Genomic DNA, 27002 nt, shown 5'->3' with positions numbered 1-27002 from the left:
CCCAAAGACGTCTCCGTTCCTTCTGCAGAGCTGAGAAAGTCAAAAAGTTTCCTTTCTTCTTTCCTCTCAGCTGTGAAAACTGAGGAGAATCTGGGAATTGGGCAGAAAAATAAATACGGACCGAGGAAACTTTGAGAAGTTGTGGAGCAGATTGGATTTGCATCAGCTTGTTTTTAAAACGGTGTCACACTGACCAAAACATCCTAAGAACCGCTGGATTCGAATAAAAGTAATCAGATGAACATCGACTGATTATCTTACAGAGTCAACCAGATTCAAGATGGCCACCACAGCTAAAACCCTCAAACACAAGAAGAGTTCAGATTAATGTGGCAGGAATCCAGGCTCAATAAAACCTTTTTATCTGCAGATTTACTCAACAAATCTGAGTTTAAATCTGATCCAAACTGTCCGACATCTCCGCCCTAAACGGGTCGTCGCCGGGCGCCACCATCGTTGACCTGCTTTCATTCACTTCCTGTTTCCGTAAGTAAACAAACACACCTGGTAGTTGGCAACCAGTCACGAGTTTTTACTTTAACAGGTTAACCATCGACACGAGACTATAATCCTGCAGATTTATTCTTTTGAAGACTGTTTAAAGTTTGATGAAGTAAATTTGTCGTTATAAGATCTTTCCAAATGCTTCGTCACAACAAGCTGTTCTTGTTTTTAACCGTTTCAGTGTTTCGAAGATGGAGTGAGACCAAAGAGCCGATCTGAGGCCTGAGATCTTCACAGCTTGGATGTTTCCACCAGACGAAGCAGAAAAAACAGGTTTGAGTCGTTTCAGACGAAGCTGATGGTGAAAAACCAAGTTTTTAAGGACTTATTGGATGGATTCCTGACGGCTTAAAGTGTTTTCTGAGTTTAAAACAAACGCCTCTGATAAACACGAACCGTCGGCTCTGACAGATGTTGGTTTGTTCCTCATGTTCTGACCGATGGTTCTGTTGGATGTTTGGGTCTTTTTACAACAAAGAAAATGGAGTCCAGTTTGTCTGAGCCGAGATGTTTGGGTCTTCTCAGGAAGACGGGGATGTACGCTGCGTGCCGAGGAGTTTGTGTAAATAAATTTGAGAGATTCGGTTTCTTTGGATGCTTTTAATCTTCATTCTGGCTCGACTCAAACGTGCAGAACCCCGAATGTCACGGGGAGACAGAACCGAGCCGCAGGAGAAGGAAAGAAATGATCAGAAACTGATGAAGATGGAAGTGAACTGCAGAGGAAGCTCCTGATGCAGGAACTGATCCTTGTTTTTAGAATCATGCAGCAGATTTTTATTCCAGATGAGGCAGAAAGAAGAGGGTGATGATGGTAATCCAAGAAAATTACTTTTTAATCTGTTATTGCACCATCTGTCTTTTTATTTCCCAACCTTTAAATATGTAGTTTAACATCAGAACTGCAGTTAAATGTTGTCTCCAGTCCTCAAACACAACCTTTCACAGGTGAACTTTAGTCTCTGTGTCACATTTTGTTAAATAGTTTTTGTTGAGACATGTAGAGGAAAAAGATTTGTATAAAGATTAAAAATAAGCCCTTAATGCAGAGATCTAAAGGAGACGATGCAGCTATAAACTGGAGGAAACGAGAAGTTTGTTTTCGGGGTGCGTTGCTGTAGATTCAGTCATCCAGGACCTGGAGAATCCTAAAAGTTTAAAAACAAACTGGATTTCTTTCTGTTGTAAAATTTAATCTTACTCTCTAATGACCCTCAGGAGGGAGGGGAGGGAGATTAATCTGCATGTGGGTTTACATGCAGGTTAAAGCAAACTCTCCAGGTTGCTCCCCGGATGGAAACAGAAACGTCTTCAGCTGCAGAACAGAAGGTCTGACAGGTTCAACTGTCCTGATGATCAAAAAAAGGAAACTTCTCATAACTTTTTCTGGGGAAATTATTCCTGAAGAAGTTCCTTCTACTCCAATGTGTCAAACTCCGTTCCTGTGGGCCGCTCTCCTGCATGTTTTAGATGTTCCTGCTTTAAATGAACAACTTGTGGATGTTTCTGGAGAACCTGATGATTTTATGAGGAGGTGATTAAACCGTTTGAATCAGGCGTGTTGGAGCAGAAACACCTAAAACTTCCAGGACGGTGGAGCCTCGAGGCCGGGAGTCTGACCCCCTGATCGTCTCTAAATCATTCAGTTTAAACAAACGGGTCAGGCACTAGGACCACGCAGTGTGAAGAGCAGCTTCTCCTGCAGCTACGTGCTGAGATGAAGAGTCCGTGGTAGATTTTATTTAAACCAGAACAGACTTGATGCTGAGTTTACCTCCTGATTTTTGTGTTGAGAGGAAAAGAAACTTTTAAGATGGAGGTAAAAACAGCCGGACTGCACCGTTTAGTCTCCATGCAGCTGTTTTTATTTTTATTTTGGGATTTAATTTGTTTTCTCTGGTAGTTGTAAGGTAAAATGTTCGCAGATGTTTGAGTTTAACTGTTTTGAAGTTTTCATTAGAAATCAGAAAACAAAACAAACTGATATAAGAAATAAGACTTAGTTTTCAGGAAACTTTTCAGATGTACGACAACTTTAACGTAAGAAATCTGGAAACCTAAACATGCACTTTTATTTATTTTTTCAAGAAAACGTTGAAACAAAAGCTTGGATCCTGATGAGGTTTTTAAAGCCTCTGGAGCCAATCGGACAGGAAACGCCGCTCAGCTGAGTCGAAACGATTTTTCTTTAAAATTCTTCGTTTCTCATCCCGTCTCTCCACGTCCGTTCTGTTTGTCTTTACTCTTAAATAATCTGCTTTATTTGCCTATTTCATGGTTCTTGTACATAAAAAGGTAAATTTTATGAGTTGTTTGTTTAAAATAAAGGGTTTAATTTCAGTATTTCTGCTCAGTAGTTAGATTTTTCTGGTCGTTTATGTAGTTTACAGCTCAGCTTTATTAAACAAAGATAAAAATTTGTCTTAGTAATCATTTTTTTCATTCATGACGGTTTCAAACATTCCTCTGAAGATGATGTCGATCAGCTGGATGTTTTGTGGTACAAGCTGCTCTTTGTGGAACGTTGTGTAAGGAACTCCATCCAGAACAACATAGTTCTTCTCCCCAGAGAGCGTGACTCATCCGTGACCTCTGACCCCTCCGACATGAGCCGGCGAATCGGGTTTCAGCTGAACCAGAGGCGATGAGTCAGAGATGACCTAAAAACACAGCTTTTATTGTGAAAATGTTTTCATTTAGATGGAAGAGATAAAATGTTGGCTTGGTCTTCGTGATGTTTCTGATTCTCAGAGGATTTAGGATCTGAAAACTCCACACAGACGCTTTAAAAGTTTGTTTTAAACACATTTGGACAAAGAAACGAGGCGTAAATGAAGCTGGAGCTGATGTCCTGGCTCCTGATGTTGTTCTTTCCAGATGTTCTTAAAGTATTAAAGTAAATTCCTGGTGGATAAATCAAAGTGATCTGAAGATGAATTAATCAAACCTTTGCAGCTGTGGTCTTTAAACCCTGACATTTTAGATACAAAACGAAACTATTTGTTTAAAACTTTGCTGTTCAAGGCGGCGGGAAATATGCGTTTCTGCCATCAAAGTTAAAGAAATAACCTTTTAGGCTCATTTTCACCTGCAGTCCGGCTGAATCTGAGTGACCAGAGAGTCGTTTTTATAAACTTCTTCTCTTCCGCCTCCGCTCGGTTTATTTATACAACAGTTCATAACGAAAGTCATCATGTGGCACGATACAGAGGGACTAAAACGGGTCGAGATCACTAATTCAGACCCAGTTAGTCAATTAATTTATTCTACAGAACATAAATATAAAATGTTATTTAGCAGACGTTTCCTCAGGAAGTCGGCCGACGTCTCAGTTTCCCATCCTGAGCGTCACGGAGGTGACAGTGGGAAGGAAAAACTCCAGCAGAACCAGAACCAGAACCAGGCTCAGGACGTTCAGCAGCAGAACTAAGGGAGGACATGTGGACAGTTTGTCCTCCAGCAGCAGAGTGAGGACATGTGGACAGTTTGTCCTCCAGCAGCAGAACTAAGGGAGGACATGTGGACAGTTTGTCCTCCAGCAGCAGAGTGAGGACATGTGGACAGTTTGTCGTCCAGCAGCAGAACTAAGGGAGGACATGTGGACAGTTTGTCCTCCAGCAGCAGGGTGAGGACATGTGGACAGTTTGTCCTCCAGCAGCAGGGTGAGGACATGTGGACAGTTTGTCCTCCAGCAGCAGAACTAAGGGAGACCTCAGGAAACCCAAACCAGCCCTAACTCTAGGATTTATTAGAAACTAAAAGTAGACCGGGTCGTGCAGGGTTTATAGCAGAACAAAAAAACTAAATTTACAGATAAAACTTTGACTCTTCCATCAGACATTTACTCAGACAGGCTTCGATAAGCAACATTAAACACAAATCTACATTTCCAAGAAGAAACCTTTTTTTACAAACTCTTTTCCAAAGACAAGATTTTAAAACCTGTTTTTAATCCGTGTGTGTTTGTGTGGGCGTGAGACAAACTGAGGGTTTTGGAAACAATAACTTGGCAGATGACCACCGTGTTTTTGTATATCGAGCTTGTGCTGGAATCTGAGGTTCGACGTCGTTTTTATTTCAAAAGAAGAAAAAAGTTTCATCTTTTTCTCATTAAAAAGGCTGTTTACATATGCATGACAAGCAAAAAACTGCAGGAGAGGAATGTCGTTCTGTTAGTGAGGATGAAGCCGTGGAAAATCTCGGCTCGTCTGGTTTGAATGTTCCAGGAGAAGCGATTTAAACGGAGGAGGAAGTGGAGACTAATTGGACTGAGCAGCAGGAAAGTGACGCTGATGAAGCCACCATCAGATCGCACCACTCCCTGAAGGACAGAGAGGTTAAAAAAAAACTGGATTCTCTGGTTTTTAGAGCGTTTTCTGCCTGGTTTGGAGCTGCTGGCGTGCAGCAGACCCTCACAGGGGAGGCGTACGTCATGTGTGATGGAGGACACACACACCTACACACACACACCTGTCTGTCCCACTATCTTTGCCGGGACTTTCCATTGACTTCCATACATTTCTACAGCCTAACCCTAACCATTACCAGTACATAGCTAACCCTAAACCAAACCTAAACTCAATTCACACCTTAGTCCTAAACCTAACCCCTAACCCCAAAAACATCATTTCTCCTCATGGGGACCAAAGCCTGTTGGTCCACACACACACTCATGCAACTTCAACGACCTTCCACCTTCTCAGGACTCAGTAAATCACTCGCAGGTCGGAGCTAAATTTATAAAACCACATGTTACCCCAGTTTTCTTTCAGACAGCCTCCTCACACACACACACACACACACACACACTAATACCTGTTTATTCATCATACGAGGAACGTTCTTCCCTCATTCCACGTCTGTATTTCGTTCTTTAATGGTTAATTTGTTGTAAGTTGCATCTTTTTTTTCCACAGTGGTAATTATTCTTATTCTTATTATGTATTTTTTATAATAAAAACAAAGAAAATGAAGATTTTCCTGCAGCTGCAGTCGGGGTTTCTGCAAACATCAGCAGCTAACGAGCTTCAGTAAGAATCAGCCGATGTTTGAAACCAAACCAGCGGAAAAACATAGACTCTGTGAACAAACAGCAGAAGATCGAAGAATTTAAATCTTTAAATCTGCTCAGATTTGGTCTTTTTTAAAGCTTGTCTTTGGACTCTGGCTGCTTTTTCCCTCAGTTTGTTGTTTGCATTTCTTTTAACCTTTATTTAATCCGTCTGTCCCACTGAGATCAGATATTTTTATTATTTGATGATTGCTTCCTTCAGCTGATGTTTCTCACAGAGCCACCGACGGATGGAAATGGTTATAATTTAAAGATTATTGCCTGGTTTGATTTGTCGTCCTCTTGTCTTTACCTTCTGTTTCTGCTCCAGTTCCTGTTTGTCCGTTTTAGACTCTGGAAGTCTGTTGGTTAATTTTAGAAACCTGGAACGGCCTCAGCTGTGCGTGTCGGCGTGTGAGGGTGTGTCTGCGTTTAAAGCGCTGCTGTTTTTGTTGTTTGCACAGATCTGCTCTGTGAAAGCTGACTGTAATGATTTAACTTTGGACTTTCGCTGGTCCTGATGTTTAATCTCTTCTGTTTAATTTAGCTTTTGTCTTCTTGTAACACGCGATCCACCGCAGCTCACAACCAGATGTGATGGATGTTCGGGTGGCAGGAAACCCGCAAATTCTTTCAAACACAAAGAGACTCGCTTCTTGTTGCTCTTAAAGAAAGTTTAAAACTCAGTGACGATAAATAAATTAATTGAAACTCTTTAAAGGTGACTGAAATATTGTAATCGGATGTTTAGGAGCTTAAATATCAATGTTTTAAAGAGCAGATTGTAAAGATTTGGTCACAAATTGACTCATTATTGATGATTTATAAAATAAAGGTTAAAGCTGTTAAAGAAACCGGGAAGACATCCAAACAAATGGGTCCATCAGAACCGGTCTCAGCTCCAAACAGGGAGATCATCCATTTCAGATCAGCTGTTTGAGAATCAATTAGCTCATCGTTTTCAGGATTATCTGAATTAAATAAACGTATTCGACCTCAGAGACCCTGAGGTTTCTGATGTTTCTCCATCTGGGCTCAGATCTTTGGGTCCATTTCAAGATGTTTCTGTAAATGTTTGAAAGGAGCTTTTTGTCCTGTTCATCTCAGAGAGAAATGCTGCTGTGAAAGTCAGAAATAAACAAAACTAAACATTAGTTTGAATTCAAAGCCTTTCACTTTGAACGGTCCCTAAAAGACAGAAGCAGTCTGATAAAACTCTGAGGTGTGACGAAGACTTTAGGTTTGTTTTCAGTCCCTGAGACGATTGTTTTGTGTTTTTAAGACAAATAGAAATCAGAAATGCAGAAGAATGTGACGCACAGCTGCACACATGTGGCTGACCTCTCCTCTGTGGTTCTGCAGGATGTCGGTGAAGCTGAAGTTCGACTCTCCGTCAGATGGAGGCCCGGTCCACCGGAGCCGCTCGTTCACTGGGTTCGGCTCTCTGAGCGGTCGCCAGCGGTGGGTCACACTCTGAAACCTGCAGCCGTCGTCACGTTTTCTGTTGTCGGGAAGGAACAACGATCTCACGTCCTCAAAAAGAACTTCAGGTTTCTTCAGATTGGTTGAAGCTCGAATCCACAAAAAGCAGCTTTCTCGAGTCTCTCCGGTTCTCGTGTTTTCAGACCAGAGCGAGGAGCAACCAGGAGGCCTTCATCAGAGGAGCTTAGGGTGTAGATCAGGGGTCTCCAGTCCTGGTCCTCAGGGCCACCATCCTGCAGGTTTTCCTTGTTCCTCTGCTCCAACACACCTGATCTGAATCAATGAGTGATTAACAGGCTTCTGCAGAACATGAAGAGGTGATTTAACCTCTGAATCAGGTGTGTTGGAGCAGAGAAACAAGGAAAACCTGCAGGATGGTGGCCCTGAGGACCAGGAGGAGGAGCCAGACTGCAGCTAAAAACCTTCCTTCACAGATGAAGTCCTCAAATCAAAAAGGAGTAGTTTAGTTAGTTTTTTTAAAGTGGGTTTGTTTTGCACAAAAGTTATGAACAGTTAGTATCTTACCTGCTGTAGATGGCTCGTTTAAACACTGTTGCCGTCTTAGATCGGCTCCAAACTCCAACATTTCAGCTCTGTTCGTGCAAAAGCTGTTTTATAAACCTGTGCACGTCCATCATAGTGTCATTTATGAGCACAAATGTCAACAGCAGCAGCTAGTTGTAGCACTTCCTACAGGGAAAACTGCGTTTAAGACAAACTGACGGCGGTAAATGTTTTAAAACTTGAGCCGTTTGAGTCTAACAGACAGTCTGAAGATGGTTTGAAAACGGACTCTTTAAACTTTGATTCGTCTTGAAACTGAACCATGTTTGCATCCCGTCTTCAAACAGTTGATCCTTTAAGCTGAAAGGTTGTATATATTTACACATCCTGTCCTGTGACGTCATCGTGAGTCTGCTCCAAGCTTCTGGCAGCATTTATTTGGTCTGTTTCTGCGTTTTTGTGACAAATATTCCAGGAATGATTCCCCCGGAGTTCCATCAACGTCAGGATGAAAATGAAAGCAGAAGTTATAATTAGGAACTTTACCCAGATTCTGGTGTCGGCTCGGGAATCCTGAATGTGAACGCAGACTTTCATGAAGTGATTTATGAAGGAAGGAAGAACAAACAGATGAAAACTGGGTGTGAAACCAAACCAAAGCTGCTTCGTGTGTTTGTCCAACAAACATCCAGACATTTTTCATCTGAGGCAAAACAAAAACCTTTAAACAAATCTTTCCTGAGTGTCTCCCATCAGCCGTCATGAGACTTTCGTGATAAACATGAAATAAAGAAAATGATGAACATGTGAGCTCCTTAAATCTGATTATAATTACAAACATCTGAGCGAAGCTTTAATCTGAAAACGGAAAACAAACAAGTGTCTGAACAAAATGTTTTCTGTGGATTTCTTCAATAAATCATCTCCTTTTTTTTTAGGTCATCTTCTGTTCGTGGCTCTTTTCGCTCCAAAGCAGCAGCGGCAGGGAAATCTCCCAGAATGCACCTGTCTTCTCACAGAGGCCCGGCGGCTTCCTGGTCTCAGCCGGACCAGGTGGACCAGATCTTCCAGGCGCTTCGAAAGGGACTCAAGTATGTTGAAAATGTCTCCGAAAGCAGAAATGAGGTCCACGAGAACCGTAAAGTTCTTACTTCTCACGTCGAAATCAGAAAAAGATTTAAAATAATTTAACTGCAGATAACTTCATGGATTCGTTACCCATCCTTTGTAAAGTTTCCATTCTTTATATTAATGAGTTTTCTCTGTTTTTTCTGTCCCGTTTCTGATTTTTTCAGGGAATATTTAGAAATCCACCAGGCAGAGATGGATTTTCTGTCCTCGCAGCAGAGAGAAACCAAGAGGAACTCCAGACTGGTGAGAAAAACCAGCCGGATAAACTCTAATAATCTTAATCTGTGGGGATTAATTCAACTATCATTGTTCTTCTGTTTCCAGGGTTTTCTCTATGATCTGGAAAAGGTGAAATGTCTCTTTTCTTCAGTTGTAATTAAAATAATCTGGTTGAGATCTGACGTGAGTAGATTATAAATGCTGACTCTGTTTCGGCTTCCACAGGAGATCAGAGCGTCGGAGAGATGCATCCGGCGGCTGGAGTTTCAAATCAGCAAGGTAGACCAGAGATTTCTGCAGCAGCGCTTCAGTCTGGAAGCTGAATGTTCGACTTTCTGGCTGCAGGTGGAGGAGCTGTACGAGGCGTACGGCGTTCAGTGGCGGCTGTGTCAGGGAGCCGTCAACATGAAGCAAGCTTTCTGTCTTTCCCCGTCAACCAGGGCGTCCAGAGAGAGTCTGCTGGAGCTCAGCCGCAACCATCGGCACAGCCTGCAGGTGACCGAATCAGGATGAGAGGAGAATCTGTACAGACCAGAGCTAAATCCTCAGGCCATTGTCAGGGCCTTTCTGAAGAACTGATGGGCTCAAAATAAACTGTTTAAATCAAAATAAATCTGAGGAGATTTCATCAGAAGGTTAAGCATTGCAGGAGATTTTATCGTTTCACAGAAAATGAGGACGAAACTTTAAAAAATTGGATTTTTTTTTCTACTTGCTTTAAATTTTCCTGCATTTTAGAGTTTAAAACCACTCTGAAAATATGCTGCAATGGACCAAAAACTCCAGAAAACCATTTAAATAACAAACCAGATGTTACCAGAAGAAGTAAACAGGAAGTCCAACTCTGCCCCAGAACAGGGGGCGGAGCTTAACAGGTTTTTAATGGAGAAATTATTAATTGGTTAATTACTGATTTGGAATCAGTGGATTGTGTCATCAGCTTTTATTTAAACTTTTAGAAAAACTTTGAATAAAATGTTTCTTAAACCTTTAATTTACCAGGAGATGACTCTTAAAGGGGTAGTTCAGCTATTTTAAAGTGGTTTTCTGTGTGAAAGATCTAAATAAGTATCTTACCTGTTGTAGGTAAGACAACTACTTAATAAATTGATATATTTCCAATAACTGTGAAACAGTTTTTATTTTATCGTTTAAAGTTTCCTTCTGCTCCGTTCAGGACATGTCGGCCATGGAAGGAGAGCTGGAGATCCTCCTGGGAGAGCTGCACATCAAAATGAAAGGTGAGGACGCCGACAGGTCGTCCCAGAGACCCTCTGGGGTCATCATCATCATCTTCACTCTTCATCCCAACCTGTTTCTACTTCCAGGTCTGATCGGCTTCGCTCGGCTCTGCCCCGGAGACCAATACGAGGTCAGAATCTCAGCCTGAAGACGACAATATAAACATTTAAATCTTTAAAACGGAGGAGTTACAGAAACCACTCAGACTCTGGAGTCTCGGCGGTTTGTCCCCTCTGGGCTCCTGTAGAAGTCAGATGGAGCAACTGAATCTGGTTCTGACTTCCTGCTGCAGAACCTTTTGGTTCTGATGGATCCGATGGCTTCACGTGGAGCTCATTTTTACAAATCTGATGTTTCTCTGAACATTTCAGAGCCTTGATCAGCTTCTCGTTGTGAACGCTGAGTCAGCATTATTCTGTTGGTTTCCTGTTTGTTTTTTGGGTTTTACTTCTGCAAACTTTCTGCTGTTTTATCCGTTCAAACATCAGAACCTTCGGCTCATTCAGCTGATGGCTGCTGGGACTTTTGGCTTTTCTAACTTTTATACTTTTCAGTATTTGTAAAGGTTTTTACAGATATTTAAAACCCATTGAGATCTCTTTAAACCTTTTTAAAAAACTGCGTCAGCTTCCACCTTTACTACTTCTTCTGCTTTTTGAGCTTTCAGTAAACCTTCCACTGTTTATAGCCGAGCTTTAGCTTCTTTAGCTTTGAACGTTTAGCTGCTTTTAGCTAGCCTTCAGCTAGCCTTCTGGCTCTCAGCTGACGTTCTGCCTGTTTTAGCTGTTTTACGTCTCCGTTTCAGTCAACTTTATTCTGCGCTCAGAATTCACTTTTCTGCATCTGTGCAGAAAAATCTGTTTGTCTGCTTCTGCTTGAACTCATCTGACGCTTCAGGTCCAGTTTCTGTTTCTGACGTGGTTCTGGTGTCACCTGAGCAGGTGGTGGTGCGTTTGGGTCGACAGAGATGGAGAATCAGAGGGAGGATCGAGTCAGACGACTCCCAGTCCTGGGACGAAGAGGAGATGGTCTTCCTCCCCCACATCAACCACAACTTTGAAATCAAGGTCAGAGGTCAAACTAACAACAACACAAACACTGTAAAAATATAAAAACCTGATTTATATTAATGCAGCAGAACAAAGAAAGCTGATGTTTGAAAAGGAGAAATTATTGTTCACATTTATGATGAAATGAATCAAGAATTTCTTTTAGTTTTGCTTTTTGTTTTAAAAAACAAAACAAATTGTCAGGATTCCATGAAGCTTTAAATCAGGTAAAACTCAAACATCCAGTTTAGCAGCCTGTCTGTCATCTCTTGGTTTTTCACCACCAGGTAACTCATCCACCTTTAACTGTCTGAATTCACTCATTCACATCAACGAAACATTAATCCTCCTTCAGCTTCGGCCTCACAGACGCTGCAGCCTTAAAGCTGATGTTGTCACGTGTCGGCCATCGATCCGCAGCAGGTTTCTGTGTTTCTGCATCTCTGTAATCCATTTAATCTCCTCCTCCAGGTGACGGAGGCAAAGGGTTTGGGTTGGCTGCTGGTCGGCATGGTAACGTGCGCCAGCGTGGACTTCTTTGTGGCGAGGCCGCAGCTGATGCTGGTGGACATCACGGAGCTGGGAACCATCAAGCTGCAGCTGGAGGTCACCTGGAAGTATGAACACACACACACACACACACACACACACGTAGGAGGTCTGTAGAAGGTTACGATGTGGAGAGAGCAGTCGGGGCACGGATCAGGGTTTGAGGAAGATTTCAGCTGATTGGGTCACATTTTAGGGGAGGAGCAAATCATGAGATCTCAGGAGGAACAGCTGTGTTGTGTTTGAGTTAAATATTTGAAAGTCTCAGTCCGGCTGCCTGACATGAATCCAGCTGTTCGACACGAGCAGCAGAAACCACCTGATCCCAGGAAGAAGGTCCAATAAAACATTTAACACGAAGAGGTAATTCCTAAAGAGGAGGCTGATGGATCTCAGCTGCTGCTGCAGGATCAAACTGGACCAAACGGCGATAAAAGAAGCTTCAGGCCTAAAAACAAACTTCCAGCAGATGAACAGAATCTGAAAATCATGTCTTCAAGAAACTGGAGAAGAAATCCATCCGAGACCTGAGAGAAGCATCGTCCTTCAGCTGATCACCTGCATGGCAGCTAAAATCCTGTTTTCTGTCCAGATGTGTCCAGCTGTGTCCCGGGTTCAGAGGTGGACTCACTGAGCTGGGACTGTTGGATACCAGTTGGTGACAGAAAGGAGGGAAATGAGCTCATTTTCAGCTCTTAATTCTGATCAGCGAGCAGAACTGTATTCTTGGCCGCGCACATTATTTTGTTGCCAACATCAGGCCTCGGCCCGATTGTGTCCCCACCTTGGCAGACCACACACACACATACATACCCTTTTAGCATCTATCTAAGCAAACTCCAATAGTTTTATTACTGTGGAAATTGTGAGGACTTTGGGTCTGCACTCACAATTCCAAATGTCTCCTTAGCGGGGTATGTATTCCTGTAAAATGTCCTCTTAGTCAATAATTGCAAACACACACACACACACACACACCGTGACAGATCATCTGTCGGGCTTCAGATGAGCCAGGTGGACATTTCATAAAATCTTTTCTGTAAAACAGAAGGCTTTAAACCCTTTAAAACATCCAGTTTTAAAATGTTTTAGGTGATTATTTTGGGAAATTGTTAAAATAAATTTATCTGTTTGACTCCAAAGTGTCATGGTTGAAGGAGGCAAACCCAATACACAGACTTGGATTAAAAACAAACTGATTTATTAATTTAAAAAAATGCTGATGTTGCAGCAAAAAAACAAGATCATAAAAACTTCCTAACAGCTGGCGGGGTAGACAAGGAACAAGGCTTGAAAAATACAAAAGCACCGACGCCAAAGAGCAATCGGAAAGGAATGAAGCCATGAGGCAAGAATGAAAAAGAACCAGTTTCTTGAAAACCGAGGGTGAGCGGGAAACGGGTTACAGCTGGGACGAGGAACAGGTGAGGTGGGCGTGGCAGGCAGGCCGGAGAATTACTGAGCTGAGGACAGGTGAGTAAAAACAGGAGGGAAACTAACACATACAAGAACAACACAGAACACAGGAATGACACATAAAATGAAGAAAAAAAAGTCAAAACCACGACACAAAGATTGTTTGATTATAGATCTGTTTTAGCTTCTGTTGATCAAGAAGTCTTTGTTGCTTAAATGATCTTCAGTTTGCAAAACGCCAATAAAACTCCCTAAAACTACATGTTCAAGGTGTTAGTGTTAAATAAAATTAAAGCTGTTTATTTGTAGGCTGTAATAAAGATTAAAGTTTATGTAACATCACCTTTTATTAGCGATTAATTGGAGCGTTCTGCATGTTTTTATTTGACTCCAGCTCAGAGTGAGGCTCCGACTGCTTTGCTTCTAATGTTTTTTATTTATGTCTCCTCTGGTTGGCCTCGCCTCATTAAATTAATCTCTTACACACAAAACAATAAAATAATCTGTATAAATCTACAGAATCTGAGCTCTCTTTGGGTTCAGGAGCCTCTTCAGTCGCAAAATAAACTCTAAAAGGAACCAGATGAAACAGATTAATTTATATAAATCCTAAACTAAAGGTGACGAGTCTCATCTGGACTATTTAAGTCTTAAAGGATTTAATTTCAATGAAAAGCTATCTAAATATGTAATGCACATTATGGGAGTTTAATTAGTTCCTGAAATATAAACTTCAAAATGAAAGTTTCCTGATTTCTGCAGCTGAAACAAAGGAAGCAGCTTCCTGCTGTTTCAGAATACGAGTAACCCTTTCAAAATAAATGTTGTGCATTAATCATTAGTATTTTTCATGATCCTTGATCCTTTAAAAACAAAACCTTCATGGAATAAATGAAATGTTGCATCAGCTTCAGGTTTTCCAGGTAATTCTCAGGACTTTTCATGGCGCTTGTTTAAAACCGGGACATGGGCTGCAGATAATGAAGAATGCATGTTTATCTGTAAATAAAATGGTGTTTTTATGGGATTTGTTTGGTTCCCTGCAGCCCGTTTGACAGCGGTGAGAAGGCGAGGCCGCAGTCTGTCAGCAAACAGTCTGTGTCGAGCAGGAAGAGCTCGGTTTACAGCTGGACGGCGCCGAACACCCCCTCCTTCACCGAGAAATACTTTTTAGTGAGTATAAGAACACACGGATACACAGAAACACATGGAGCAAAGAAATCCCGGACAGCAGAGTTGGATTACTGCAGAACGTAAATACAAAAAAAACCCGGTTGAATTTAATTTCATTAAATCAAAGTGCTGAACTCCTCACACACGAGCATGCATATCCAGCACTGTCATAGTTAAGGGTAAGCACACTTGTCTCTCAGCTCTGAGGTTTTATGTTAGATTATAATAAAAATAATGACCTAACCAGGTGTCTAAATGAGGTCAATTCAGCCTCTAACAGCTCAGGAAAAATTACCGTGTTGATATTTATTAAAAGGAAACCAAAAGGCAGAAGCCATGTGTGGAAAAACATAGTGCACCTCAGTGTAAAATCTCCTTTAGTAGCAATAACTCTCAGGAATCATCTTCTGAATGAAAGAAAAGCTTTTTAAATCATCAAAACCTTCGAGGTGAAAGCTTCAGCTGCAGGAAAGAAGGCTTCAGTTTGTCAAAGATTTTCCAGCAAAGCAGCAGAACCGTCTCCTCCTGATGACTCCGTCCATTTTCTGTCACTTACCTGAGGTTGGATCACAGGTAACTGATCCAAGACAGACATCCAGACTTTCCTCTTCCCAGGGTCACTCTCCAGCTCCTCCTGGAGGATCTCAGAAGAGATGTTTAACCCTTCCAGCAAGTTTTATATCTGCCTGGAACAGCTGGTCCTTAAAGGTTCAGTTTGATGACTTTGATCACCTGTGGTGTCCACCAACAGGTGCTCCTGTTGCTGCCCTGATGGACACTGATGTCCTTTTGGCCCAGAACTCCTAACTCCATCTGTAATGGAGGCTCTGAACAAGGCACTACAGAATCATGTTGCTGTCAGTGCAGATCTGTTGGACAATGTCCTTGGGACAAACAGGGAGAGACAACTTCTGTCCAAAGAAACCATCAAGAACAGCCTGAAAGTGCCGGAAGTACAAGGACTGATAGCAGAGCACTGGGGCAGAGTTTTCTCTGAAGAATTCTCCTTCCAGTTGTCTGGGACAGCTAGAAAAATTATTTGCTGTTGACAAATTGGATCAAAGATCAGAACCTTGAACTTTTGTCCAGAAAGGTTTGGTGCTGAGGAAACTAAAGGATAAAGACAGCCAGTCTGGAGGAAGAGGAGGACACACTGGATGAAGATGGGAAGTTTGTTGAGTGGTCAGTGTTGAGTTTGGCTGCTGATTGTTGATTTTACCAGAGTTTGAATGAACTTAATGATGACAAAGTTCAGTCAGAGCTGAATGACTCTGTTATAGCAGCTGTAAACTTTATCACATGCGTGTTATCAGGTCAGATGTCATTACAGGACTGTCTCACTCTGCTGGAAAGGACAAGTTGGTAAAGAAAATGGATGGATGTGTAAACTTCAGAACACAACAGACTGTAACTCTGAGGAAAGTTTGTTACAGTCATCATAAAGTTTATATTCTGAACTGTACAGCTAATCATGGAACACCTGTTAGAGTTTTAAAGCAGCTGAAAGAATGAAGACTAAATACAGGAATGAAACCATCTGAGTCTCAAGGTGAGACAATAATTAACAGGTTTAAGCTCCGCCCCCTCCTGATTGACACAAACCAGGAAACGGTCGGTGACTCTTTGTCAGTACAGGAAGACAGACGATCAGACGGAGCTTCAGAGCAAACTCCCAGCTTCCTCTGAGTCCAGCTGCAGGAGAGAAAACCTGCTGCTTCAAGCTGAAGGTGAGTCGGAGCAAAAACACTCAGTTAGAGGAGGGAGGGGAGCCATGACTGACTGGACTTTCTGTCTGCTGTGTCTTCAGCTTCACTCAGAGTCCAAATGGCTTCCAGATCAGAGGAGGATCTCTGCTGTCCGGTCTGTCAGGAGGTCTTCAGAGATCCTGTTCTTCTGTCCTGTAGCCACAGCTTCTGTAAAGTCTGTCTGAAGGACTGGTGGAGACAGAAACCAACACAGGAGTGTCCAGTTTGTAAGGCAGTATGCTCCAGTGATCCACCCTGTAACCGGGCTCTGAAGAACCTCTGTGAGTCCTTCTTACAGGAGAAACATCAGAGAGCTTCAGAGGCTCTCTGCAGTCTGCACTCTGAGAAACTCAGACTCTTCTGTCTGGACCATCAGGAACCAGTTTGTCTCGTCTGCAGAGACTCAAAGAAACACACCGACCACAGATTCAGACCCATTGATGAAGCTGCTCAGGATCACAGAGAGGATCTGCTGAGATCCCTGGAACCATTAAAGCAGAAACTGGAGCTCCAGAAGAAAGTTCAACCTGAGTTGGATCAGACAGCAGAACACATGAAGGTCCAGGCCCGACACACAGAGAGGCAGATTAAGGAGCAGTTTAAGAAGCTTCACCAGTTTCTAACAGAGGAAGAGGAGGCCAGGCTGGCTGCACTGAGGGAGGAAGAGGAGCAGAAGAGTGGGATGATGAAGGACAAGATGGAGGCTCTGAGCAGACAGATAGCAGCTCTTTCAGACACAGTCAGAGCCACAGAGGAGGAGCTGAGAGCTGAAGACGTCTCATTCCTGCACAACTACAAGGCTGCAGTGGAAAGAGTCCAGCGCTGCCCCCTGCTGGATGATCCACAGCTGCCCTCAGGAGCTCTGATAGACCAGGCCAAACACCTGGGCAACCTGGCCTTCAACATCTGGAACAACATGAAGGACGTGGTCTCCTACACTCCCATCATTCTGGACCCAAACACAGCTGGTCCAGGACTCATCCTGTCTGAAGATCTGACCAGTCTGAGAACAGGAGATGATCAGCAGCTTCCTGATAATCCTGAGAGGTTTAATGAATTCTTGTATGTTCTGAGTTCTGAGGGATTTAACTCAGGGAATCACAGCTGGGATGTTGATGTTGGAGACAGTAAAATCTGGATACTCGGTGTGTTAGCAGAGTCTGTCCAGAGGAAGGGAAGAGTAGGGACTGAAATATGGGGATTGGGGTTCTTTCAAGATGAATACATAGCAGGGTCACCAGCAGCTCCTCCCAAAGTTCTCTCAGTCCAGCAGAAGCTGCAGAGGATCAGAGTGAATCTGGACTGGAACAGAGGAAAGCTGTCGTTCTCTGATCCTGATACAAACACACACATACACACCTTCACACACACTTTCACTGAGACGATGTTTCCAGTATTTGTTTCTTTAAATCAAATGAAAATCTCCTCAGAGAAGATCTCAGTGAACAAACAGCAGCTCTGATGTTCTTCCTGCTGAAAACAAAGTTAAACCTTATTGATCAGTTTGAAACTCAGTGATCTGAAACAGGAAGTTGGAGATGTATTGATCTGATCTGACTGATCAGCTTCAGATGTGCTTAATAATCTGTACAGATGCTCCAAACTGAATGTGACATGAAGTGGATGATGGGAAGTTGTAGTTTGCTTCTGACAGCAGGTGACAGTAAATCCAGGTGTGCTGATCATCAACAGGTAACAGGTGAGGTTAGTGGAAGTTGGAGCTCTGCTGATGGAAACAAACATCCAGACTGATGATGAACTCTGCAGAATCACACGATCAAACATTTATTCTCAGATCAGAGTAAATATTTTCATTTATATTTGGATTATTTTAATGAGTCGTGGGATGTTGTGTTTGTTGAATGTTGTTCTGTGTAAATAAAACTGACCTGAGATCAATAAAAGTTCTGATTTAACCCAAAACTCCTTGGTTTGAACATCTGAGTCATTCATCTCCTCAGTTTAAGGATTCTTACCTTTAAAACAACAGCAACTCCATCCCAGCTGTTCAGCATGGTGGTGGGAGGCTGATGGTTTGGGCTTGTTTTACAGCTCCAGGACCTGAAGATCACGGATCAGAAACACCTGGACTCGTCATCAAATGGCTGCATCTAAAAACATCTAAAAATCTTTGTTTTCCTGCAGCTCAGTTTGACAAACTAACCTGAAAGTTGGTGGTTGTCGGACTGCAAGGAGCCCAAACCATCAGCCCTCCACCACCGTGCTGACAGCTGCAGTGCATTCTGGGTAAACATCTGTCCTCTGGTCTGCAGAGGAGCCCAAACCATCAGCCCTCCACCACCGTGCTGACAGCTGCAGTGCATTCTGGGTAAACATCTGTCCTTTGGTCTGGTTTTGTCTTACGGTTCCTTCAGGTGAACCCAAGTGTTGCTGCCATGTTGTTTTCAGAGAGAAAAGGCCGTGACCTTTGACCTTTAACCTGCTAACTGAGGCCTGTAGAGTCTGGGAAGGAGAACAAACACTGAAAACCTTCAGAGCTGAAAGAGGGTGTGATTCCTTCTGCCTGACTGAATGGTGTTCATGCTGTCAAACAGTGCATGTGTAACAGGACTGGATCTCCATGTTTTCGGTTTTAGATCAGGATTTTATTTCTTTGCTTCAGGTTTCTTGGATTTATTGTGGAATCGACCACTTTCAGCCTAAAAGAAGTAGATGAATCAAACATGTCGTGATCCTTTTACTGGTTCTGTAGAAATATTGGTAGTGTTCAGCAGACAGCAGAACCTTCTGAACAAACAGACATTTCTGAGCTCTAAATTTAAAGTTTGATGTTTGAACTTTGGGTGAACTTTGTGTTTCTGCTCGTCTTCAGTCGATGGTTCGTGAGCTGCAGGATCAGGAGGGTTCCCTCCCGTCGCTGGTGTCTAAAAGTCGTCATGCCAGAGGAGGCGTGTCTCTGCTCAGCTACCTGTCGGACCCGTCGCACACCTGCATCACATCGAGCCCACAGAGCCCGTTCCACCCGAGGTACGTCAGGACCAGCTGAGCTGCAGGGAGGAAACTGGACTGCAGACAGAAAAGTTGGCTGTGAAATAAATGGATTTCGTCAAATTTAAGCAGCATAAGAAGAAATAATTCATATGATTCATTTCAAATAAGTAGAAAAAGTTCAGGAAACCAAATAAGTTCAGTTTCAAACTGTGATTAAAATAAGTTTGTGTGTTCAAATAAATGTCCCACAGTCTGACTCGGGCTCACAGCTTCCCAACCAGCCACAGTGGAGGAACCGGTCTGGGAGGAGGTCGGACTCAGCTTTCCTTCGGAGAGGAGGAGGAGACGAGGAGGAGGAGGAGGGTGGGAGAAGAGGAGTGGGGAGGCCTGTTAGAAGCTCCATCATCGGGAGAAACGAGTCAAACTGCTTCTGTTGTGGCCTTACAGAGGTGAGGATGAGCTCAGAGTTACTGTTGGTGTCATTATGAGCTCCAAACAAACAAATCCTCAGTTTAGACGCAATGAAACCGACCAATTTAAGCAGCTAAACGTCTGTTTGTTGCAGCTAAAACACGCTGCTTTATTTCTGTGTTTAGGTCTGATCCACAAACAGGACTGGAGACTCAGGAAGGTCAAAGTCAAAACGACAGATTTGCTCAGTTCAAGTAGAAACGGAAGCAAAATGACAAAAATCAGATAAATCAAAAGGTCAGAATCAGATTCAGTCTCCATAATTTAACTGATTATGTTCCTGATGTGCAGAGGCTGAGTCCTCGCTGCGTCAAATCCAGCTTTTCTGAAGATAAAAGTGAAATAAAATCAGATTATCAAAGCAAATAAATAACTTGTAAACCTTAAATTATCCCTCAGATTTGGAGGAAAGCGACGCCTCTTAATGAAAGCTGCTGGAGATCAATTTAGCGGTTTTCAAACTGCAGAACGAGACGTAATTAACTGTGTAAATGTTGCTGCTGATGTTCCTGCAGGTGCAGCACTCCGGACATCCTGAGGAAGAACCCTGCAGGAGAACCAGAACCTGAGAGCCCCGGTGCAGCTCCGGTTCAGAACCAGGACCAGGAGCAGGTAGGAATGTTCCATCAGTGAAGTACGGCTCTTATTTCAGCTGCTTGTGTTGGAGAGAAACTAACCAGTTTTCTGGAGCCTGAAACGCCTCAGACAACCAGTTAGATCCCATCTGATGTGGAGTTTAAAACCAGCTCCGCTTCTGCTGGTCTTTGCTTTTCACCAAGTTCAGTTTTGGATCCATTAATAAGCTGCTAAGATGTTATTTCTCTGACAATAATGTGTCTTTATTTAAAAAAAACTAATCTTTAAAAAGGTTTCCTAAAATGCCTTCAAAACTTAAATATATGATTTGTTCATTAAAAACAAGTAAAAAGTTCATTCATTTCATTGTTTTTTTAGAAAATGTGAACAAAGCAGCTCATTTTGATGTTTTATTTTAGGGTTCCCTTGACGGCCCGACACTCCCTGCTGCCTCCTCCTCCTCCTCCTCCCACCCAGCAGCGGCTCCGACCCCGGGGAGGCCTGGGGGGAGCGGGGCCCAGTGCCGGGCCCTGGCCCTCAGACTGGGGGCCCTGGTCACGGACCTGCAGAAAACACTGCAGACTGAGAGCTTCTGTGAGAAGGAGCCGAGAGCTTTGGAGCAGCAGATTGTTCACCTGGCAACCATCCTGAAGGTGTGTGTGTGTGTGTGGACTTGTATTTGCTACATTGTGGGGACAACTTTCCTAACATAGACTAACTTGTGAGGACCAACTGCTCCTTGTGGGGACCACTGGTAATGGTTAGGGTAAGGGTAAGGGTCAGGGTTAGGCTATATTAATGTATGGAAATCAATGGAAAGTCCCCGCAAAGTTAGAGAGACAGATGCGTGTGTGTGTGTGTTCCTGCTCTGAAACACCCTGTAAGGAAACATGACGTTCCTCTGTGCTCCTCCAGAACGACCTGTCCCTTCTCAAAACCTCCTCGTCAGAGGAGACTCTGGCCGTGGAGGAAGTCCTGGGCAGCTTTGACTTCCTGTCACATGACCTCAATGCAGAAGATGACACTTCCTGTTTGGGCAGCCTGAGGCTGAAAGACAGCGGGTGAGTTCTCAGACAGACGGAGGACATCATTCAGCAGCAGCTTGTTCTCAAACATCTTGTTTGGATCTTTCAGCCTCGGCTCGTTCCAGCAGAGCACCCTGAGGAGTCTCGGCCTTCTCTCTAAAGACAGCCAATCAGCTTCTGAGGAGGAGCTGCTCGCGGCCCCGTTGACTTCTGGGAACTGGAGTCTGGACCAGGCTCTGGAGACGCACCTGGATATCTGCTGCATCCTGCTGCAGGTACAGGATTTAAGGACTAATCTAACCTGGACTGAAGCTTGTTTTCAGGTGGAGGAGAATAAAAGCGTCTCTGCTCCGTTTTATCGCCTGTGACGAGGGAAACTGACACAAGCTCTCAGATGTTTCGGATCACTCAGTTTTGAACCTGTTTCTCCAGACCATGAGGAGGACCGACTTCAGCCCGTCTCAGAGGGAGCTGCTGGAGGAGATCTCCAACCAGGCTGAAGTCTTGGACCGAGTCAACGGTCTGCTGCTGGAGAAGAACCACAACATGACAGCTGGAGACAGTCAGTGCAGAATATTCTCTGCTAGAATCTGAGAGGAACATCTGTCTTGTTTCTGACTGAAGATGAATGCTCCTCTCTTCCACCTGCAGTCCTCCCTAAAGCCCAGAGATCCAGGGATGTTCTGCTCTTCTGGAAGGAGTGTGTGAACGACAGCAGCTCTCCTTTCTGTTGTCACGCCGACAGCTTTTCCAGAGCGCTGAAGAAACGGTACACTCACAAGGTGAAAGCCAAGCAGCCCGGCCAATCAGAGAAAGGTACTGCAGCACCTTAGGAAGTCCACAGAAACCACAAAGTAAAACTTTAACGACTGTGGAGAGAAAACTGTTCATAGATGGTGTCCAACGCTCAGAGAAATGCTGTCTTCCTTTCTTTGGGTTTTCCTTCCAAGCAGCCACACTTTACTGTAATGTTTTTAAGGGATCCTGATCACCAGTTTGTTCAGTTTGTCTGGTTTTAACATGCAGTCCTGGTTGTTGGTGTCTGATCGTCCGTCTCCTCCTCAGTGTTTTCTCGCCTCCTGCAGCAGCTGCAGGCAGCCTGTCGGTTGGTGCCGTGCTGTCGGCCTGTCTGCTGCCCAGACAGAGTCACCCTCTTCCAGCTTTCAGTTTATCTGAAGCGCTGGAGCTTCCAGGATCTGGGAGAGCACATCTCCCGCCTCTCCAGAGAAGGTAACACCTCGGATTTCAAAACCCTGAACATTTCAGACGTGGAGCACAGACCTCAGAACGTTTCTCTGGTTAGGATTTAGTGACTTCCGAGTTCACAGGGATTTCTTTATCCCTGAACAGGTTTGAGCTGAAAACAAAGAAAAGCATCTGATTCTACATCTTATCATCAAACTTCAGTTCTGCTGGTTTTAAATGGCCGTCACACGTCTGAGCACAGATTTATGAGCTGCATCAGCTGCGTATTTCAGGAATGAGCCGATGTTAGAATCCAGCAGGGAGGAGCTGAAAATCTGCCAAGAAATTCCCCCTCAGTGACTGTAGAGTCGCAGCTGACCACACGGCTGTTTTACACCTGAAACTGTCACAACTTTAGGATTTAAACCTTGTGAGGATTGTTTTGAACTCACTTCTGGTTAGTTTGGGGCTAAACATGTCAGCTTTCCACAATAAAGGGAGCCAGAAGGGATTTCTAATCATTCCACCTTAATTAGAAGCTAATATGAGCTCATTTTAACACAGACCCCTTCAGCTGTTTCATGTCTGGTTTTCGGCTGCTTTGTTTCAGAGTACATCCTGTCCGCACTGAGGAGCCCCAAAAGGAGGCGGGCCTTAAACAAACTGAGGGGGCGGGGCATCTCGGAGCTCTTCCCACTGGGATCCACCCTGCAGACTCTTGGCGCCCTGCTGATCGACTCCAACCACAAAGTCTGCAAAGCTGCAACCAACTGCATCTGCAGAGCTGCAGGAAGCAAGGCCTTCAGGAAGAAGGTCAACAAAATAAAAGCCTCTGGACAGAAACAAAAAACTGGCAATAGTTGGGACTTTTATTAAGACTCAAATCTAATCTGATGTAAATAAAGATTAACTCTAGTTAACATCATAATGAGTTTATTTCCTAAACAAATATTCAAACTTTCTTTACAGATTGTTTTTATTCCTGACATTTTGACTCTTGTCCACAGTCTGACTTCACTCTTACTGTTATTGAATTTGTTAAAAATAAATAAAGCCAAAGTTCTTTAGTTTCTCCTTTTAAGAGCCCAGATACTCCGTTAAACCCTGGAACTAAAGGCTCAAAACCCTTCAAGGATCTGAGGCAAATTCAGGTGAATTTAGTGATTTCTGACAGGCTGAACTCTGACTTTGACTCCTTGAATTTCTCTGAGTTCATCCAGAAGCAGAAATGAAACGAGTTGCCTCTGAAATCAGCAACACGCCCTTCAGCCTCAGCTAAATTTCCCGCTGAGTCCAGTTTCCTGCAGCTTTTTCCTCTGTTTGAATCAGAAAGCAGAACTAATTCTGGTGGCGTTTGTGTTGGTTTCTCCTGCAGGCCATGGTTTTCTACACAGAGAGCCTGAAGAGCTCCGAGGTTCAGGTCCAGCAGGGCTCCTGTTTGGCTCTGAAGTGTCTCAGGGTGAGGACACACGCAGACGGACTCGAACTGAAGCCTTTTCGTCGGCGTGGAGCGTTTTATCCAGAGTTTCTGTTTGTTTGTCAGGCAACGGAGAGCGTGGACCACATCGCAGATCTGTGGAGGTCAGAGGATGAAGATCTACGAAGTGCAGCCAGGGAAACTGTTCTCTCCTTTGGTACAAACATCAACCTGCTCTTCATCCAGCAGCTTGTTGCTTTGTCTGAACACTGAGTCAGCATTCACACCGTTTCCTCTAGTTTCACCTTCTTCTTCTTGTTTACAGGCAAAAAGGGCTACGAGGCCTTCCAGAGGATGGATCAGCTGTTTGCTGAGATGGAGGAGGAAGCCTACAAGAACCAAGAGACCCAAATCACCATTTTATAGGAACCAAACCTGGAACCGTGACCCAGCATGAAGAGTCTGAACCAGGTTTACGTCTGACTGGGATAAAAGCTACAAACCTGTAGGACACAGCGACTTTCTTTAAATAAAAACTGGATTTTCTTTGATTTAAAAGCCAAACCGAGGAGGAGGATCTGATGACTTCAGCTCTCTGAATGGATCCTTCACTGACAACTTGAATTTATTTGATCAAATCCTTTGTTTTGTTCCAAAGATTCTCTGCTGCAGAAGCATTTATTTAACCTGAAGAGACTTTTTTTTTGTGCAGCTTTAAAGTATTTTTACAGGACTGTGATTTAAAGAAAAACCTGCTTCTGTTGATAAAGGAACAGATTTATTTTCAGTTTCTGTAAAGTCTTCTGTTTGTGATCAAGACACACAATGAGTAAAAACTTATCTATATATTTCATGTATTTGAAGCCCAGAGGGACTGAATAAACCCAGAATAGCCTCAAAGTGTCTTCTGTGATGGAAAGTTCAGACTCATCCAATTTAGTCTCTTAACTTCAAGAAAAGTGCTGCTTAAATATTTCTAAACATGAAAGTTGTGACCTTTAGAAGTGACCCAGCAGGATTTAAAAGTTAATGTCATTTCTCTTGTTGTTGAAGGGAAAAGTTCAGGCTAATGTTTCAAGGTTTGCATTGAATAACTTAATTTCGCTCCAGGTTCAGGTCAGACTGAACTGAGTTTAAAATCTCAAAATAAAGACTTCCTGTGTGAGAATCATGACAGAACCAGAAGTGCTGCCCTCTGCTGGCTGCTGAGAGGAACTGAAGATCATTCTGCTCAAACTTCCTGCTCCAAAACTTTATTAAATCTAACGTAGGAAGTTTTTATTAAAGGAAAACTAAAAGGCTGAAGCAAAGTGTGGGAAAAACAAAGAGCACCTCAGAGTAAAATCTCCTTTGGCAGCAATAACTCTCAGAAATCATCTTCAGGATGAAAGAAGAGTTTATTTAATCATCAAAACCTTGAAGGTGAAAAGGTTCAGGTTTGTTATCAGAACTAACCTCGACTGTTACCTGTTGATGATCAGCACACCTGGATTTACTGTCACCTGCTGTCAGAAGCAAACTACAACTTCCCATCATCCACTTCATGTCACATTCAGTTTGGAGCATCTGTACAGATTATTAAGCACATCTGAAGCTGATCAGTCAGATCAGATCAATACATCTCCAACTTCCTGTTTCAGATCACTGAGTTTCAAACTGATCAATAAGGTTTAACTTTGTTTTCAGCAGGAAGAACATCAGAGCTGCTGTTTGCTCACTGAGATCTTCTCTGAGGAGATTTTCATTTGATTTAAAGAAACAAATACTGGAAACATCGTCTCAGTGAAAGTGTGTGTGAAGGTGTGTATGTGTGTGTTTGTATCAGGATCAGAGAACGACAGCTTTCCTCTGTTCCAGTCCAGATTCACTCTGATCCTCTGCAGCTTCTGCTGGACTGAGAGAACTTTGTCAGGACCTGCTGGTGACGCTGCTCTGTATTTATCTTGAGAGAAGCCCAATCCCCATATTTCAGTCCCTATTCTTCCCTTCCTCTGGACAGACTCTGCTAACACACCGAGCATCCAGCCTTTACTGTCTCCAACATCAACATCCCAGCTGTGATTCCCTGAGTTAAATCCCTCAGAACTCAGAACAAAGCACAATTTATTCAACCTCTCAGGATTATCAGGAAGCTGCTGATCATCTCCTGTTCTCAGACTGGTCAGATCTTCAGACAGGATGAGTTCTGGACCAGCAGTGTTTGGGTCCAGAATGATGGGAGTGTAGGAGACCACGTCCTTCATGTTGTTCCAGATGTTGAAGGCCAGGTTGCCCAGGTGTTTGGCCTGGTCTATCAGAGCTCCTGAGGGCAGCTGTGGATCATCCAGCAGGGGGCAGCGCTGGACTCTTTCCACTGCAGCCTTGTAGTTGTGCAGGAATGAGACGTCTTCAGCTCTCAGCTCCTCCTCTGTGGCTCTGACTGTGTCTGAAAGAGCTGCTATCTGTCTGCTCAGAGCCTCCATCTTGTCCTTCATCATCCCACTCTTCTGCTCCTCTTCCTCCCTCAGTGCAGCCAGCCTGGCCTCCTCTTCCTCTGTTAGAAACTGGTGAAGCTTCTTAAACTGCTCCTTAATCTGCCTCTCTGTGTGTCGGGCCTGGACCTTCATGTGTTCTGCTGTCTGATCCAACTCAGGTTGAACTTTCTTCTGGAGCTCCAGTTTCTGCTTTAATGGTTCCAGGGATCTCAGCAGATCCTCTCTGTGATCCTGAGCAGCTTCATCAAAGGGTCTGAATCTGTGGTTGATGTGTTTCTCTGAGTCTCTGCAGACGAGACAAACTGGTTCCTGATGGTCCAGACAGAAGAGTCTGAGTTTCTCAGAGTGCAGACTGCAGAGAGCCTCTGAAGCTCTCTGATGTTTCTCCTGTAAGAAGGACTCACAGAGGTTCTTCAGAGCCCGGTTACAGGGTGGATCACTGGAGCATACTGCCTTACAAACTGGACACTCCTGTGTTGGTTTCTGTCTCCACCAGTCCTTCAGACAGACTTTACAGAAGCTGTGGCTACAGGACAGAAGAACAGGATCTCTGAAGACCTCCTGACAGACCGGACAGCAGAGATCCTCCTCTGATCTGGAAGCCATTTGGACTCTGAGTGAAGCTGAAGACACAGCAGACAGAAAGTCCAGTCAGTCATGGCTCCCCTCCCTCCTCTAACTGAGTGTTTTTGCTCCGACTCACCTTCAGCTTGAAGCAGCAGGTTTTCTCTCCTGCAGCTGGACTCAGAGGAAGCTGGGAGTTTGCTCTGAAGCTCCGTCTGATCGTCTGTCTTCCTGTACTGACAAAGAGTCACCGACCGTTTCCTGGTTTGTGTCA

The 27002-nt window shown here is 43.7% G+C and overlaps 3 protein-coding genes across 4 annotated transcripts in view; 2 read left to right on the top strand and 1 right to left on the bottom strand.

Moving 5' to 3' along the window:
* Positions 1-22245, top strand: part of ripor3 (RIPOR family member 3) — a 26664-nt gene extending 4419 nt beyond the window's left edge. The window contains exons 2-21 of one of the 2 annotated variants that reach the window (XM_037975090.1): positions 686-777; positions 6917-7015; positions 8479-8631; positions 8836-8914; positions 8996-9019; positions 9116-9169; positions 9236-9385; positions 10068-10131; positions 10219-10262; positions 11074-11199; positions 11653-11798; positions 14193-14319; positions 18898-19052; positions 19268-19465; positions 20003-20099; positions 20483-20716; positions 20979-21124; positions 21198-21363; positions 21521-21650; positions 21740-22245. In XM_037975090.1, the coding sequence (XP_037831018.1) occupies positions 6918-7015; positions 8479-8631; positions 8836-8914; positions 8996-9019; positions 9116-9169; positions 9236-9385; positions 10068-10131; positions 10219-10262; positions 11074-11199; positions 11653-11798; positions 14193-14319; positions 18898-19052; positions 19268-19465; positions 20003-20099; positions 20483-20716; positions 20979-21124; positions 21198-21363; positions 21521-21650; positions 21740-21921 (2373 nt within the window). In that variant the 5' untranslated portion in view covers positions 686-777; position 6917 and the 3' untranslated portion in view covers positions 21922-22245. Of the gene's footprint in view, positions 1-685; positions 778-6916; positions 7016-8478; positions 8632-8835; positions 8915-8995; positions 9020-9115; positions 9170-9235; positions 9386-10067; positions 10132-10218; positions 10263-11073; positions 11200-11652; positions 11799-14192; positions 14320-15949; positions 16047-16126; positions 17988-18897; positions 19053-19267; positions 19466-20002; positions 20100-20482; positions 20717-20978; positions 21125-21197; positions 21364-21520; positions 21651-21739 lie in introns of those variants that run through there. The other variant, XM_037975089.1, reaches the window with a different exon arrangement.
* Positions 22135-25467, top strand: LOC108243644 (RIPOR family member 3; the record flags this gene model as incomplete). The annotated part of the gene is made up of 5 exons (XM_037975125.1): positions 22135-22318; positions 22884-23086; positions 23649-23732; positions 23817-23907; positions 24016-25467. Coding segments are annotated over 5 exons (663 nt in total), but the record flags the coding sequence as incomplete, so codon positions are not given.
* On the bottom strand, positions 25352-27002 carry LOC108243646 (nuclear factor 7, ovary-like). The gene is made up of 2 exons (XM_017429236.3): positions 26868-27002; positions 25352-26787 (listed from the first exon to the last, which is right to left on the bottom strand). Exon 2 carries the CDS (start codon positions 26768-26770, stop codon positions 25388-25390), a length of 1383 nt encoding a protein of 460 aa, XP_017284725.1. The 5' UTR covers positions 26771-26787; positions 26868-27002; the 3' UTR covers positions 25352-25387.

Source organism: Kryptolebias marmoratus, linkage group LG4 (genome assembly GCF_001649575.2).
Source record: "Kryptolebias marmoratus isolate JLee-2015 linkage group LG4, ASM164957v2, whole genome shotgun sequence".
NCBI lineage: Eukaryota > Metazoa > Chordata > Actinopteri > Cyprinodontiformes > Rivulidae > Kryptolebias > Kryptolebias marmoratus.
Note: the sequence above shows the minus strand (reverse complement) of the source record. Positions and strands in the feature narration are given on the sequence as shown.

Bases quoted from the DNA above. Each gene is read 5' to 3' on its own strand.
- LOC108243646 (XM_017429236.3), bottom strand. From the start codon at position 26,770: ATGGCTTCCAGATCAGAGGAGGATCTCTGCTGTCCGGTCTGTCAGGAG.